The following is a 16,479-nucleotide window of genomic DNA, read 5'->3' as shown; positions in this document are numbered from 1 at the left end:
CAGACGTTTTCCCAAACAAGCATGGTGTAAAGCAATGGCAGGATAGGGTGGGGAGCGTGGTTGGTGCAGTTGATAAACAAGCATGAAAACTGATGTCAGGACTCAGCAGGTCAGGTAGCTTCTGAGGAGGGAAATGAACTTTCAGCTTGAGAGCTCTTCATCTTCCATTTTACCTGGAATGCAGAGGAAGGGTCTCAACCCAAAACATACTCTGTCCATTTCCCCCACAGATTCTGTCTGACTCACTGAGTTCATCTGGCAGTTTTCAGATTTCAGCATCTGCAGTCTCTTATTTCGCCTGAAATCTAATATTCAAAGTTAATTTTCATAATTTCTTTTTCTCTGCAGAGAGCTTGAAGGCAGTTTCAGTTCCAACATTTATCAGAAGGAACTTCACAATGAACATTAATCAAAATGAGCTTCACTATGGGCTGTTACAAAGGCTGAATGCCAAGGGTGATGCAGCAGATATAGTTACTACTCCGTGTTTTGGAAAAAGCCTCTATAGAAAACTAGTCAGATAATTGTCCAGGTTCTTTACCACGCACCTTATAAAACCTTATCAATATCATCTTATTAATTTAAGATGAAAATTTTCTAGCTTTGGAAATTAACGATTTTAATGACCAGCTGGAATACAACGACAGAGGCAAATGAAAATGGTAACTGTGCAGCCGAACCTCTTTCAGCCTCTACCTCTGGGACATTCTTTTTCGCTGCAGAAATGTCAACAACTGGTATTTCGCAGGCGATGCCAACCCACCCTTCATAACATTGGCACGTGAACATTTCGTTCATGTTTTTGAGCACCCTTCGGTTCATCTTTCCTTTCACAGAAAATCGCGGATCGACGCCTATGGAATTGACTCTGATGCTGAAGCTCCTGGGGTCCAGGTGCAGGTAGGTTTTGGAGTCAATGTCCCTTCTCACGCACCTTCCATGTGTCTTGCATAGATGTTTGCTGCACAACTTTGTGGCAGATGTCACATTAACAATATAGTGTCCCAAAAGGCCATTAATGTACTCTTTCAGTGCGAAGCAGTGAATCTGTAAGGAAAAGTAAAGACACTTTACTCCTAAGGATATCAAACATAAAATAGTCAATATATGTCAGAAACCCACCGAGATGCATTCCAACATCATATGTACTGGGAAACGGTGTGATGTTTTACAATGACTCACCAGTAGGTGGGAGACCCAAATTATTTTGTTCTGTTTAATGGAGCAGATTTAGTTTTTATTCACGTGTTTGACATATTAGTTAGATGACATATTGAGCAGGTATCAATCTCAATGCCAATCAGCCAATGCTCCACCCATGCTAGTAACTCCCTTGTAATTCCATGGGCTCTTATCTTGCTCGGCAGCCTCTTGTGTGGCACCTTGTCAAAGGCCTTCTGAAAATCGAAGTACAGCACATCTAATGCATCTCCTTTGTCTAGCCTGCTTGTAATTTCCTCAAAAAATTGCAGTAGGTTAGTCAGGCAGGATTTTCCTTTCAGGAAACCATGCTGGCTTTGGCCTATCTTGTCATGTGCCTCCAGGTAATTTCATCCCTAACAATCAATTCCAACAACTTCCCAACCACTGATGTCAAGCTAACAGGTCTCTAGTTTCCTTTCTGATGCCTCCCACCCTTCTAAAATAGCGGAGTAACATTTGCAATTTTCCAGTCATCTGGTACAATGCCAAAATCTATCGATCCCTGAAAGATCATTGTTAATGCTTCCGCAATATCTCCTTCAGAACTCAAGTGTGAATTCCATCTGGTCCAGGAGATTTATCCACCCTCAGACCATTAAGCTTCCTGAGCACATTCTCAGTCATAATTTTCACTGCACATACTTCATTTCCCTGACACTCTTGAATGTCTGGTATGCTGCAGATGTCTTCCACTGTGAAGACAAATGCAAAACATGCATACGGTTCCTCTGCCATCTCTGCATCTCTCATTACAATATCTCCAACATCATTTTCTATTGGTCCTATATCTACCCTCAACTCTCTTTTACCCTTTATATACTTAAAAAAAGCTTTTAGTATTTTCTGTGACGGGATCCTGAATTACCCCTATGAATTGTGCTTTTGAAAAGAGAGAGAGAGAGTTATTTAACACTGGCATGTTGTTTTGAAAGAGAGAGTGAGAGAGATGAAGACTAACTGTTGGACTGTCACTTTAAGGCACGAGGAAGAACTGGCTGACTTTTGGATTTCTGCTGAGTTGGAGAGAGAGATGGCACCGAACAGCTCGTAAGTTGCTATGGTGACCGAAGGCAGTGTTATTTGATGGACACACGATGTTATGATTTTCAGCAGCGTGTTGATACTTCCCAAGAACATGACATGCTTGTACATTTCTTACACAGAGAGAGGAAGGAGGAGTTATTTGAATGACAGTTGATGCTCAGCACGGGAAGATAAAATAGAAGGTCAGATGATAGCCCTCAGACACATGTTTTGGACACTGAATGAGCATTGTTGTGCCCACAGAAAAAGTGGGTTTTGGAGGATCAATCAGGTGGATCAATCAGTCGCTCTTGCAGTGAAAAGGAAAGGGGTTGACTGGTGAGGAGTTGTCCATGTGTCGCCCCTTAGCTGGGTGATAGCTCCACCACAGAAAATTGGTCCCCTTTGTTGAAGTCACAGTCGGTGACTTTTAAAGAATTTTGGAGGACAATGAGAAGATCGACGGCGTCAGCTCAACTGAAGACTCAAACCTCTCCCTCTCTCTCTCTTTCTCTCTCTCTCTCTCTCTCTCTCTCTCCATCACTACTTAACTCAATACCACGAACTGAACTGAACTGTACTTTACTCATCATCATAAGACTGTATCCTTTTACCCCTAGACTTAAAGAAGCTTGGTTTTTCAGATATATATTTCTACACTTACTGATATACTTACATATATACAAACCCTATTTCCAGAAAAGTTGGGATATTTTCCAAAATGCAAAAAAACAAAAATCTGTGATATGTTAATTCATCTGAACCTTTATTTAACTGACAAAAGTACAAAGAAAAGATTTTCAATAGCTTTACTGACCAACTTAATTGTATTTTGTAAATATACACAAATTTAGAATTTGATGGCTGCAACACACTCAACAAAAGTTGGGACAGAGTTAAAATAAGATTGAAAAGTGCACAGAATATTCAAGTAACACCGGTTTGGAAGACTCCACATTAAGCAGGCTAATTGGTAGCAGGTGAGGTATCATGACTGGGTGTAAAAGTAGCGTCCATCAAAGGTTCAGTCTTTGCAAGCAAGAATGGGTCATGGCTCACCCCATTGTGCCAAAATTCGTGAGAGAATTGTTAGTCAGTTCAAAAGGAACATCTCTCAATGCAAGATTGCAGAGAATTTAGGTCTTCCAACATCTACAGTACATAATAGAAACATAGAAACATAGAAAATAGGTGCAGGAGTAGGCCATTCGGCCCTTTGAGGTTGCACCGCCATTTATTATGATCATGGCTGATCATCCAACTCAGAACCCCGCCCCAGCCTTCCCTCCATACCTCCTGACCCCCGTAGCCACAGGGGCCATATCTAACTCCCTCTTAAATATAGCCAATGAACTGGCCTCAACTGTTTCCTGTGGCAGAGAATTCCACAGATTCACCACTCTCTGTGTGAAGAAGTTTTTCCTAATCTCGGTCCTAAAAGGCTTCCCCTCTATCCTCAAACTGTGGCCCCTCGTTCTGGACTTCCCCAACATCGGGAACAATCTTCCTGTATCTAGCCTGTCCAATCCCTTTAGGATCTTATACGTTTCAATCAGATACCCCCTCAATCTTCTAAATTCCAACGAGTACAAGCCCAGTTCATCCAGTCTTTCTTCATATGAAAGTCCTGCCATCCCAGGAATCAATCTGGTGAACCTTCTTTGTACTCCCTCTATGGCAAAGATGTCTTTCCTCAGATTAGGGGACCAAAACTGCACACAATACTCCAGGTGTGGTCTCACCAAGGCCTTGTACAACTGCAGTAGTACCTCCCTGCTCCTGTACTCGAATCCTCTCGCTATAAATGCCAGCATACCATTCGCCTTTTTCACCGCCTGCTGTACCTGCATGCCCACTTTCAATGACTGGTGTATAATGACACCCAGGTCTCGTTGCACCTCTCCTTTTCCTAATCGGCCACCATTCAGATAATAATCTGTTTTCCTATTTTTGCCACCAAAGTGGATAACTTCACATTTATCCACATTAAATTGCATCTGCCATGAATTTGCCCACTCACCCAACCTATCCAAGTCACCCTGCATCCTCTTAGCATCCTCCTCACAGCTAATACTGCCACCCAGCTTCGTGTCATCCGCAAACTTGGAGATGCTGCACTTAATTCCCTCATCCAAGTCATTAATATATATTGTAAACAACTGGGGTCCCAGCACTGAGCCTTGCGGTACCCCACTAGTCACCGCCTGCCATTCTGAAAAGGTCCCATTTATTCCCACTCTTTGCTTCCTGTCTGCTAACCAATTCTCCACCCACACCAATACCTTACCCCCAATACCGTGTGCTTTAAGTTTGCACACTAATCTCCTGTGTGGGACCTTGTCAAAAGCCTTTTGAAAATCCAAATATACCACATCCACTGGTTCTCCCCTATCCACTCTACTAGTTACATCCTCAAAATATTCTATGAGATTCGTCAGACATGATTTTCCTTTCACAAATCCATGCTGACTTTGTCCGATCATTTCACCGCTTTCCAAATGTGCTGTTATTACATCCTTGATAACTGACTCCAGCAGTTTCCCCACCACCGACTTTAGGCTAACCGGTCTGTAATTCCCCGGTTTCTCTCTCCCTCCTTTTTTAAAAAGTGGAGTTACATTAGCCACCCTCCAATCCTCAGGAACTAGTCCAGAATCTAACGAGTTTTGAAAAATGATCACTAATGCATCCACTATTTCTTGGGCTACTTCTTTAAGCACTCTAAGATGCAGACCATCTGGCCCTGGGGATTTATCTGCCTTCAATCCCTTCAATTTACCTAACACCACTTCCCTACTAACATGCATTTCGCTCAGTTCCTCCATCTCACTGGATCCTCTGTCCCCTACTATTTCTGGAAGATTATTTATGTCCTCCTTAGTGAAGACAGAACCAAAGTAATTATTCAATTGGTCTGCCATGTCCTTGCTCCCCATAATCAATTCACCTGTTTCTGTCTGCAAGGGACCTACATTTGTCTTTACCAGTCTTTTCCTTTTTACATATCTATAAAAGCTTTTACAGTCCGTTTTTATGTTCCCTGCCAGTTTTCTCTCATAATCTTTTTTTGCTTTCCTAATTAAGCCCTTTGTCCTCCTCTGCTGAACTCTGAATTTCTCCCAGTCCTCAGGTGAGCCACTTTCTCTGGATAATTTGTATGCTTCTTCTTTGGAATTGATACTATCCCTAATTTCTCTTGTCAGCCACGGGTGCACTACCTTCCTTGATTTATTCTTTTGCCAAATTGTGAAATAATATTGTGAAAAGATTCAGAGACATCTCAGTGCGTAAAGGGCAAGGTCGGAAACCACTGTTGAAAGCGTGTGATCTTCGAGCCCTCAGGCGGCACTGCCTAAGAAACTGTCATGCTACTGTGACAATTATAGCCACCTGGGCTCAGGAGTACTTCGGAAAACCATTGTCACTCAACACAGTCCGTCGCTGCATCCAGAAATGCAACTTGAAACTGTATTATGCAAGGAGGAAGCCATACATCAACTCTATGCAGAAACGCCGGAGAGTTCTCTGGGCCCAAGCTCATCTCAGATGGACTGAAAGACTGTGGAACTGTGTGCTGTGGTCAGATGAGTCCACATTTCAGCTAGTTTTCGGAAAAAACGGGCGTCGAGTTTTCCGTGCCAAAGATGAAAACGATCATCCAGATTGTTATCAGCAAAAGGTGCAAAAGCCAGCATCTGTGATGGTATGGGGGTGCATCAGTGCCCACGGCATGGGTGAGTTGCATGTATGTGAAGGTACCATTGACTCTGAGGTGTATATTAGGATTTTAGAGAGACATATGTTGCCATCAAGGCGACGTCTCTTCCTGGGATGTCCATGCTTATTTCAGCAGGACAATGCCAGACCGTACAATAGCGTGGCTTTGTAGACACAGAGTGCATGTGCTTGACTGGCCTGCTGCCATTCCAGATCTATCTCTTATCGAAAATGTATGGCGCATCATGAAGAGGAGAATCAGACAACAGAGACCACAGACTGTTGAGCAGCTGAAGTCTTATATCAAGCAGAATGGACAAAATTTCCAATTGCAAATCTACTACAATTAGTATCCTCAGTTCCAAAATGATTAAAAAGTGTTATTAAAAGGAAAGGTGATGTAACACAATGGTAAACATGAATCTGTCCCAACTTTTGTTGAGTGTGTTGCAGCCATCAAATTCTAAATTTGTGTATGTTTACAAAATACAATTAAATTGGTCAGTAAATCTATTGAAAATCTTTTCTTTGTACTTTTGTCAGTTAAATAAAGGTTCACGTGAATTAACATATCACAGATTTTTGCTTTTATTGCATTTTGGAAAATATCCCAACTTTTCTGGAAATGGGGTTTGTATATAATCATTGCTAACCTGTTTGATTTATCTATATTTGTATTACTGTATTGTGTAGTTACTAATAAATATTATTAGTTAATAGCAATACTGGACTCCAAAGTGTTTTCCATCTCTGCTGGTTCTTTATTCCCGTCACGGGGTACGTGACACTTCTTTGAGATTAGTCACCAGCTTCCTTTCATCATTGACCTTTTCCTTCCTAATAACGTTCTTAGTTTCCTTCTGCAAGTTTTTAAAAGCTTCCAAATCCTCTATCTTTTCACTAGCTTTGGCTTCCTTGTATGGCCTCTTTTTTGCTTTTACTTTGGCTCTGACTTCACTTGTCAGCTACGGTAGTGTCCTTCTATTGCTTGTGCTTTTAACCAGCTGCAGCTGTGGAGTTATCAGCTGGGAGTAAATATGATGCTAGAAATTTGAGGGAATATATACAAGCTTATATTCTAATTTATAATCAAGGTAGCAACAGATTTTACAAGGTGCCATGTCAAGATCATTTCAGCTGTTATTTGTGAGTCCTTCAAAGTTTTAGGTGAATGAGAAAAGGTGTAAGCAGGGGAGCATAAACTAATAGGATTTTGTCTTTGTAGAAGCTTGAGGTGTTAGTAGCAGATCATCTACCTGGCAATTAAAAGGGCTGTGAAAACTTAAGAATTATTTGCATGACTACAATTATCATCATATGCCTAGGATAATTTTACCTATATATTTAGCACAGCCAGATATTTCCACCTGCAACTATCAGAAAAGAAGTTATGTACTTCTAAACAGTACGTTGTGATTATGGCAGGGAGACAGGAATTCTTTCTTGCAGTCAGGAAATGCATACTTTCTTTGACTTAGCCAGCTTTTGAAATTCTGACAGATTTCTTTTGAAATAAGCAGCAGAAAGTTGTAAAGTCAGTCAGCTCCATCATGGGGACTAGCCTCCCCAGCATCCAGGGCATGTTCAGGGATCAATGCCTCAAAAAGATGGCATCCTTCATTAAGGACTCCCACCACCCAGAATGTGCTCTCTATTTATCACTACCATCAGGGAGGAGGTACACAAGCCTGAAGGCACACACCCAATAATTCAGAACAGCTTCTTCCCCTCTGCCATCAGGTTTCTGAATGGATATTGATCCTATGAACACTACCTCACTACTTTTTTTCCTTCTTTTTGCACTAATTACTTAACTTTTTTAATTACTACTTACTGTAATTCAGTTTTTATTGTGTAAATTCACTTTTTATTATCAAATGTACTGCTTCTGCATTACAATAAATTTCACTATATATGCCAGTGATATTAAATCTGATTCTGTTTCTAACTTTACTGAGCGTTCAATGCTCAAAGGATTAGTGGTAAACTGGAAGGATTGAAGAAAGAAATGATGAGAAAATTTCTTGGAATTATAAAACTAAAAACAAAAACAAAACATGCAGATGCTGGAAATTGGAAATAGAAACAGAATGCTTAATATACTCCACAGGTCAGGAAACATTGAAAGAGAGAGGGAAAAATAATTAACTTCCAGTTCTGATCAAAGTTCAATGACTTGAACTATTAACTCTGTTTCTATCTGTACAGAAGCTACCTGACCTCCTAAGTATTTCCAGCATTCTTCATTGCAGCACAAAGTGAAGGTATATTCAAAAGTAGGATTCATGGATATCATGTTATTCAATTTGAGATGTAACATGGAACCAGAATGTTGCCGTTGAATGGTGAAGGAAAAAAATGTTTTTGTACCTTTGGTCTCGCATAATCGATGCCTCCCCAAAGAATAACCCCTGAGGTCCCCATTGCAGCACTTTCACCAATTGTATGGACCAGGTCAATCTGTAAAGGGAGAAACACCATAAAATTGTTATATATTCACTGAATGGAGTAATACTCTGAGCCAAGTTCATATTTTGTGTTTATCTGAAGGGCAAGACATATAAAACAACTTCAGTTTGTTTGAGGGTAAAAATTGTACTTGAGATGCGAATAGTGCTTCGAGGAAAATACTCAAGGATTGTCAACAATTTTCTATTGAATACTTATATTGTTGTTTTTCATTCATTTATGGAATATGATTGTCATGGGATAGGTAAGAGTCAATCAAATTGCTGTGTGTCTGGAATCATGTATTGGCTAAACTGGGCATTGTCAATAAATTTATTTACAGAAGGATATTAGGAATTGGATGGACCTTTACTGTCCAGCAGCTTCATGGTCACCAATACTAACACTGGGTTTTTATAGCAGATTATGAAATTACTTGACTTTAAATATTTAAGTTCCCATGGTATTGTAAAATTAATCATCAATGTACCTAGATACTAATTCAATAACTTAATTACCATGTAGTGTACCGATCCAGATGTTACAGAGAAGAGCATGAGCAAAACTTAATGATGTTTAGAGATGGCACTTTGCACATTCCTTCAGAATAAACCATTCTTCACATGGGAACTTCAGTGATCTATGATGTCCACAGTCAATGTTGAAACTCGCCAGTTATCCATTTTCCACAATGGGTCCACCAAGACGCTCTATCTTACTTAGAATTATATTTTACCCTTGTCTGACACAAGGGCATCATTGTCAATTGCAGTGCAGTATCCTAAAGCAGTTGAGATCATCTGCTTGAGTATGAAATGATGTTTGCACCTGTTAGATTACATGGCTCAATGCCAAACTGTGATCTATGGTGTAAGTATTAAACCATTAAGAAAACTAAAACATTACAGGATGTTTTCTAATTACACCCAGCAGGCACAGCACCTTGATTAGTGGAAATACTTATTGACAAATTGTATGCACAACTACTCTCAATTTTCTTTGTCTACTAGATGCAATAACCCACCAGATACACCATTGTTCACTATGTATTTCCAGTAGCTTTTCCATCAGCAGCATGATCTTGAAATCATGATTATGGTTTTAGGTGGTAAATTTGTCTTAATTAATGTGCTTTTGATAGATTGTCTATTTTTGTGCTTAATGTAGGGAAAAAGTAAAAAAGGTGATTACCATTCAATGTTATCCCTAGGTAGTAAAGACAAAAACCAATAAACATTTAATTAGAATTGCTGCACAAATTAAGAAAAGAATAGAATAAAGATATTAGAAGGATATCCAATCTTTATAGAATAGATAGCAGTTTATAGCAGGATAGGGTTAATAGTCTCCTTATGTGCTGTAATTGTATCTTATTCCATGATTCGATGTGTTTCCTATACTCAGGAAAGGAATATCTATCTACAGTATATGGTTGTACTTTGATACTGGTTTTATTGAAAACAGATGAACAAATCCATGCCTGATATAATTTCCAAAGAGCCATGGAGTGATACAGCACAGAAACAGATTCCAGTATTTCTAGTCTTCTGTTTCTGCAGAAACAAGCCTTTTAGCCCAATACATTCATGCTAGCCATGAAGTACCTACCTAAACTGATCCCATTGTCCAGCACTTAGTGCGTAGCCTTCCATGACGTGGTGATAGTTCTCATCTAGATATCTCTTAAGAGTCCTTGCCTCCACCATTCAGACCATGTTTCCAAATTCCAATCCTTCTACATGTAAAAAAGTTCTTCCTTGGATCCCCTCCAGATCTCTTACTTTTTACCCTAAATCTACATCTTTTAGTTACTGGCACCTTAACTATTGGAAAAAGTTTCCTGCTACCTATTATCTCCATCTCCATCATAATTTTGCGTAACTTCTGTCTCCTCCGCTTCAAGGAAAATAACCACCCTACCCATTCTCTCCTCATAGCTAAAATGCTCCATTCCAGGTAGTATTCCGATGACACCTCTATACCATCTACAGTACAATCACCAACTTCTAATAGCATGAAGACCAGAACTGTACACAGTACTCCACCTGTAGCCTAACCAATGTTTCATTAATTTGAAACTCATTCTGTTAGCTCTTATATACCGTACCATGCCCTGACAAATGGAGGCAAGAATTGTGCTTGACCAGTTTAGCTACCTGTGCTGTCATCATCAAAGATAGTTGGATTTGATTTGTACATCAAGATCAATCTGTTCCTTAATATTCCCTAGCTCTCAGTCCTTTGTGTAAATTCCAAATACTCTGCAAATGCTGGGGTCAAAGAAACACTCACAACATGCTGGAGGAACTCAGCAGGTCGAGCGGCATCCGTGGAAAAGATCGGTCGATGTTTCGGACTGGAACCCTTCATCAGGACTGCTTTGTGTAAATTCTACCTTTATTAATCCTCCCAAAGTCAACTTCAATAGGACTGCAGTTGAGAAGGTGAGTAGTTTCAAGTTCCTCGGTATACACATCACCGAAGATCTCACCTGGACTGTACACACCAGCTGTGTGGCAAAAAAAGCACAACAGTGTCTCTTCCACCTCAGGCGAATGAAGAAGTTCAGCATGAGCCCCCAAATCCTCAAGACCTTCGAGAAGGGCATCATTGAGGGCCTAATGACTGGCTGTATCACCACCTAGTACAGAAATTGCACCAACCTTGATCGCTGGGCACTGCAGAGCATGGTACAGACAGCCCAGCACATCTATGGATGTGAACTTCCCTCCATTGAGGACACTTACAGCAGCAGGTGTGTAAAGAAGACCTGGAAGATCATCCGGTACACCAATCACCCCACTATAAACTGTTCCTGTTGCTTCAGTCTGGCAAACAGTACTGCAGCATTAAAGCCAGGATCAACTGGGTATGGGACAGCTTCTTTCTACAAGCCATTAAACTTATAAATTCACAAGTCTGTACATTGTAACAGAATCATAACACAAAGATTCTTACTCCCTCACATTGCAGGACGGATATAAGATTTAAATAAACTTAGTTTAGGTGTTGTTTACAGGCATTCAATCACAAAAACAAACACTGGACCATTACTATTTACCTCCTATCACCAAGCCAATTTCGGATCCAATTTTCCACCTCACACTGAATTTCATCAGCTCTAATCGTTTGGACTGCTCTCCTGTGTGGAACCCTGTCGAAGCCCTTACTGAAGGCCATGTAGACAAACTACAGAGGCCTCATCTCTGCATTCTGTTATTTTTTCAAGAAATATAGTCATATTGCTCATATAGGGTCTCTCCCTAACAAAGCCATGTTAACTATCTTTGATTAATTCCCACTTTATCATGTATTGATTAATCCTATCCCTCAGAAATATTATCCAATAACTATCTACCTCTGGTTAGGGTCACAGAGTCTGTCAGCAAAGATTTAAAATTTTCCAGTGTGGATTAGACTGTACAATTGTTATTATCTTTGCAGCTCACAATTCATGCCTGCTTGATGTAATTGTTTACTATGTTTCCTAGTGGTCACAGTATGTATATGCGATTGTTCATTGTGTCCCCTAGTGCAGTGGTCCCCAACCTCTGGGCCGTGGACCGATACATTGCCGCGAAGAATGCAGCAGTGCAACGGTAGCCAGAATGCACCCAGCACATCTTTAAGAAAAAAGCCGAAATAAACAAGCTAATTAATTAGTTGCCACCCAGCACGTACATGTCGGCCCAGATCAGAGGCAATTGCTGCATTCTTTGCGGCAATGTTTCGTCTGCAGCCCGAAGGTTGGGGATCACTGCACTAGAGGTTACAGTTCTGTCTCTTTCTAAAAGCTTTTTGGTATCGCGTTATTTGAATTTGGACTATCTGATTGGTTAACTCTTATCTACATATTAGAATGGAAATGTTTCTTATCTATGGGGTAGAAGAAGAACTGAACGTGTTGGCCCATTGGCTCACCATCTTTACTCCTTCTTTCCTTCCACTACTCTGCTTTTACTCACTTTCAATTTTGTTTGTTCTTTTAGTACTTAATAAAATGATTGTGAAGTAACAAGTTTTATGCCTCGTTCTTGACTTCCAAAAAAGCCTTAGATCAGAAACATCAGAATCCAACACCAACTCCCTCACTTCTCAGAGCAGCATTATGGTACAACTATTAGGCACTAGGGATTTACTAACTTTAAATTCCAGTAAGAAAACTATAATATCATTTTTAGATTAGATTAGATTCAACTTTATTGTCATTGTGTCAAGTACAGATACAAGCCAATGAAATGCAATTAGCATCTAACCAGAAATGCAAAGAATTGCAAAATAACTGTGAATAAAAAGTAAGTGCTACAGCACACAAATATAAAAGTACTGAGACAGTACAATATGGATGCAATATGGCTTAGCGCTGTGATGTGAGGTTCAGCAGTGTCACAGCCTCAGGGAAGAAGCTCTTCCTGTGCCTGCTGGTGCAGGAGCAGAGGCTCCTGTAGCGCCTATCAGATGGGAGGAGAGTAAAAAGTCCATGGTTAGGGTGAGATGAATCCTTGATAATGCTCTTCTCCCTGCCCAGACAGCGTTCATAGTAGATGATCTCAATGGTGGGCAATTGGGTGCCGATAATCCGCTGGGCAGTTTTCACCACACGCTGGAGTGCTTTGCGGTCTGATATGGTACAATTGCCATATCACACTGAGATGCAGTTGGTGAGTATGCTCTCAATGGTACAGTGGTAAAAGTCTGTCAGTATCCTGGGACAGAGGTGAGCATTCTTGATGCTCCACAGGAAATAAAGGTGCTGTTGCACCTTTTTGATCAGGATGGAGGAGTTCAGGGACCAGGTGAGATCCTCGGGAATGTGGACACCGAGGAATTTGAAGCTTGATACACACTCTACTACAGATCTGTTGATGTAGATGGGAATGTGAGTGTGGCTTCTAGCATGCCTGAAGTCCACAATGATCTCCTTGGTCTTCCGGGTGCTGAGGGCCAGATTGTTGTCCGCACACCACGCGGCCAGGTGCTGGACCTCATCCCTGTAGGCCGTCTCGTCATCCCTTCTGATCAGGCCAACCACCATGGTGTCATCTGCGAACTTGGTTATGGAGCTAGAACCATGTACAGGAACACAGTCGTAGGTGAAAAGGGAGTACAGAAGAGGGCTCAGCACACAGCCTTGAGGCACGCCGGTGTTCAGGGTGAGAGTGGAGGAGGAGAGGTTGTCTAACTTAACTGATTGGGGTCTGTTAGTCAGAAAGTCTAAGGTCCAATTGCAGAGGGATGAGCTGGTACCAAGCTGGCAAAGTTTGGCGATCAGCTTGGAGGGAATCACCGTATTGAATGCTGAACTAAAGTCAATGAACATTTTATAGAATTTCACCTTACCTTTCCCTGATTTCTCCAACTACAATGTACTTTTCTTGAGTGAAACCAGATGAGAAATACTTAAGTCCTCACCTATGCTTTTGGCTCCAAACAGCATTTGTGTAAATGGACCCTACTCATTCCTTCGTTAGTTTCTTGCAGTTAGGGAGAAACAAAATGTAGAGATGAGATAACTATTTGGTAATATTTTGAGACCAATATCTCAAATGGATACCCGATAAAGGATATTCACTAATCTTATTATTGACAGGAAAGCCTGGGAGGAGGTTAGGAAGAAATTGGGCATTATAATCTGAAGAATCTGAAGCAATGAACACACTATACAAGAGCAATGGGAGTCATAACTGCATTCAGTTAAACCTTTGAAACTTTGCCATATGCTGCATTTGAGGAGCAGTGGATCCATCTGTGTCAGGAAACAGGCTGCATTGTGCAAGCCATTTTCTTTATACCAAAATTGCGTCTGTCAGGCATGCAAGAAAAAGACAGACACAGAGAAAATGAGGTGCAGTGAAGAGAGACCAGGGCAGGAAGAAGAAAGTGAGGCATATAGTTAATCTGTGCCTTCCTCTCTTCTCACACCTTGAACATCCAAAAGACAATTCTGTTTAGAAGTTTGGCAAAGCCTTTTGGTTATGCTTGAAGTACCTACCTTGGTTGGATTTAAAAGTAATAAAACCCCGAGTCTAATAAAATCGGTATTGAAGCTTACACGTGAATGAAACTGAGTTATATTTGCAGTACAAAGTAACCATCTAATTCTTAAAGTTCATCATCTTTCTTTCTGACTTACCTCAGTGAGAGGTATAAACTCGTAAGTGTAATATGGTCGTCCATATGCAAAGACTGGGAGAGCATAATCTTTGTGGGCTATGGAGGCTAACCTGATCGCTTCTTTCAGTCTGTAATGGACAAATGACCGTGCTTTTGGGCTCGATTTCAAATCAAGTCCAAGATAGATGGAAGGGTAGAGAGCTCCACTTTCTTTCCATAACCAGAGTAATTTATCATTGCGTTTGTATTCAATTGGAGGGCACTTCCCATCATACTTCTTTGTCTTGTCCTTGTAGTGATAGTTATAGCAATCAGGGAAGAGATAAAACCCCCAGAGTCCATGAGGTCTCAGTTTCTCTACCAATTCCAGTGTGTTATTCATTAAGTCTAATGCAGCTGTTTCATATTCTTTCTGAGCTTCTAATTTGACTTCGTTGTCCGTCCAGCTGGGATGAAGCTTTTTCACAAGTTCCATGGATTTTTGCCGATAGACATCTTTGTTTCCCCAGTTTCGGATCCATAAAGGTCTCCATTCTTCCCAATCAATCACCCCAAGACCACTGAAGTCATTAAACGGAATATATTTCTCAATGTCAGACCTGGTTTTGTTCAAGTGTTCTTGAAGGTCACTATTCTGGGGGATCCCTCCATTCACTGGAACATTTTCTTTGGTGTAATAAGGGTACTTGCCCAGATAATTGTGGTAAAATATGGTGATGACAGACCCACTGAGTGTATCATTAGCGTTTGAAGATATATCAAAAACACTGAGGTCCAGATCTACATCATATTTAAGCTTGCATGATTCGGTTGGTGCATTCCAAACAACAATGAATGGGTTATCTGGAAGGACTGGAGATTTTGCTTGCTTGAAGTATTGGCCACTTGAGAGCTGCATTATGACTGCAGTAACTAGCAGTCTTCCAAATATGTTCTTGAAAATAATTGTCACACTCATGATATTCAGCTTCCAGTCCAATTTCTGAAACCAAAAGATAAAGCTTACAGTTTGTTTATACTGTAAAGAGAACAGGTGTAAATGAATATGATATGATTATGAAGACATGTAGTCCTCTTTTATTGTCATTTAGCAATGCATGCATTAAGAAATGATACATTATTTCCTCCGGTGTGATATCACAAATCACAGGACAAACCAAGACTGAAAAAACTGACAAAACCACATAATTATAACATATAGTTACAAACAGTGTAACAATACCATAACTTATAGTAGTATATAGTAGTACTGTTAGCTTAAGGATTAGCGATGTACTAGAAAAATCATTGCATGGCTCAAAAAAGGAATCTCCAGCCCACTGCACTATTTACACACACTGAATTATTTCCTGTTGAACACCATTGATATAAACCATAGAGGATTACCATTTCAGTTATTTCTTTCCATCATTTTAGCTTTTACTTTTTAAGAGCAATCCACTCTGATGCAAGGAACAATGATAGATTTTCAATGCTCAAGTTAAATTATCAAGGCTATTGCAAATATATTTTTCCGCAAGTGTAATCATGTAATTGGATCCTAGACTTCCTGACTGGGAGGCCTCAGGCAGTCCAAATTGGTAGCAGCAACTCCAACACCATTACCAGAGCTGTGTGCTCAGTCCACTGCTGTTCACTCTGCTGACTCATGACTGTGCTGCAACACACAGCCCAAACCACATCATCAATTTCACTGATAACACGACCGTGGTGGGTCTCATCAGCAAGAATGATGAGTCAGCATACAGAGAGGAGGTGCAGCGGCTAATGGACTGGTGCAGAGCCAACAACCTGTCTCTGAATGTAAGTAAAACAAAAGAGATGGTTGTTGACTTCAGGAGGACATGGAGCGACCACTCTCCACTGAACATCGACGACTCCTCTGTAGAGATCGTTAAGAGCACCAAATTTCTTGGTGTTCACCTGGCAGAGAATTCTCACCTGGTCCCTCAACACTAGCTCCAAAGCAAAGAA

At 40.6% G+C, this 16,479-nt stretch overlaps 1 protein-coding gene across 1 annotated transcript; it reads right to left on the bottom strand.

Annotated features, from left to right (window-relative positions):
• Positions 1-263: 263 nt before the first annotated feature.
• hyal6 (hyaluronoglucosaminidase 6) lies at positions 264-15,466 on the bottom strand. The gene is made up of 3 exons (XM_063059689.1): positions 14,525-15,466; positions 8,314-8,403; positions 264-1,047 (listed from the first exon to the last, which is right to left on the bottom strand). The coding sequence occupies exons 1-3, from the start codon at positions 15,461-15,463 to the stop codon at positions 598-600; spliced, it is 1,479 nt and encodes a 492-aa protein (XP_062915759.1). The 5' UTR covers positions 15,464-15,466; the 3' UTR covers positions 264-597.
• Between the last annotated feature and the right edge of the window lie 1,013 nt (positions 15,467-16,479).

Source organism: Mobula hypostoma, chromosome 9, assembly GCF_963921235.1.
Source record: "Mobula hypostoma chromosome 9, sMobHyp1.1, whole genome shotgun sequence".
Classification (NCBI taxonomy): Eukaryota; Metazoa; Chordata; class Chondrichthyes; order Myliobatiformes; family Myliobatidae; genus Mobula; species Mobula hypostoma.
Note: the sequence above shows the minus strand (reverse complement) of the source record. Positions and strands in the feature narration are given on the sequence as shown.

Excerpts from the sequence above, each read along its gene's own strand:
- hyal6 (XM_063059689.1), bottom strand. The coding sequence starts at position 15,463 with ATGAGTGTGACAATTATTTTCAAGAACATATTTGGAAGACTGCTAGTT. Across the intron at positions 8,404-14,524 it reads AGTTTATACCTCTCACTGAG|ATTGACCTGGTCCATACAAT; the intron begins GTAAGTCAGAAA and ends CTCCCTTTACAG. Across the intron at positions 1,048-8,313 it reads TCGATTATGCGAGACCAAAG|ATTCACTGCTTCGCACTGAA; the intron begins GTACAAAAACAT and ends TTTTCCTTACAG.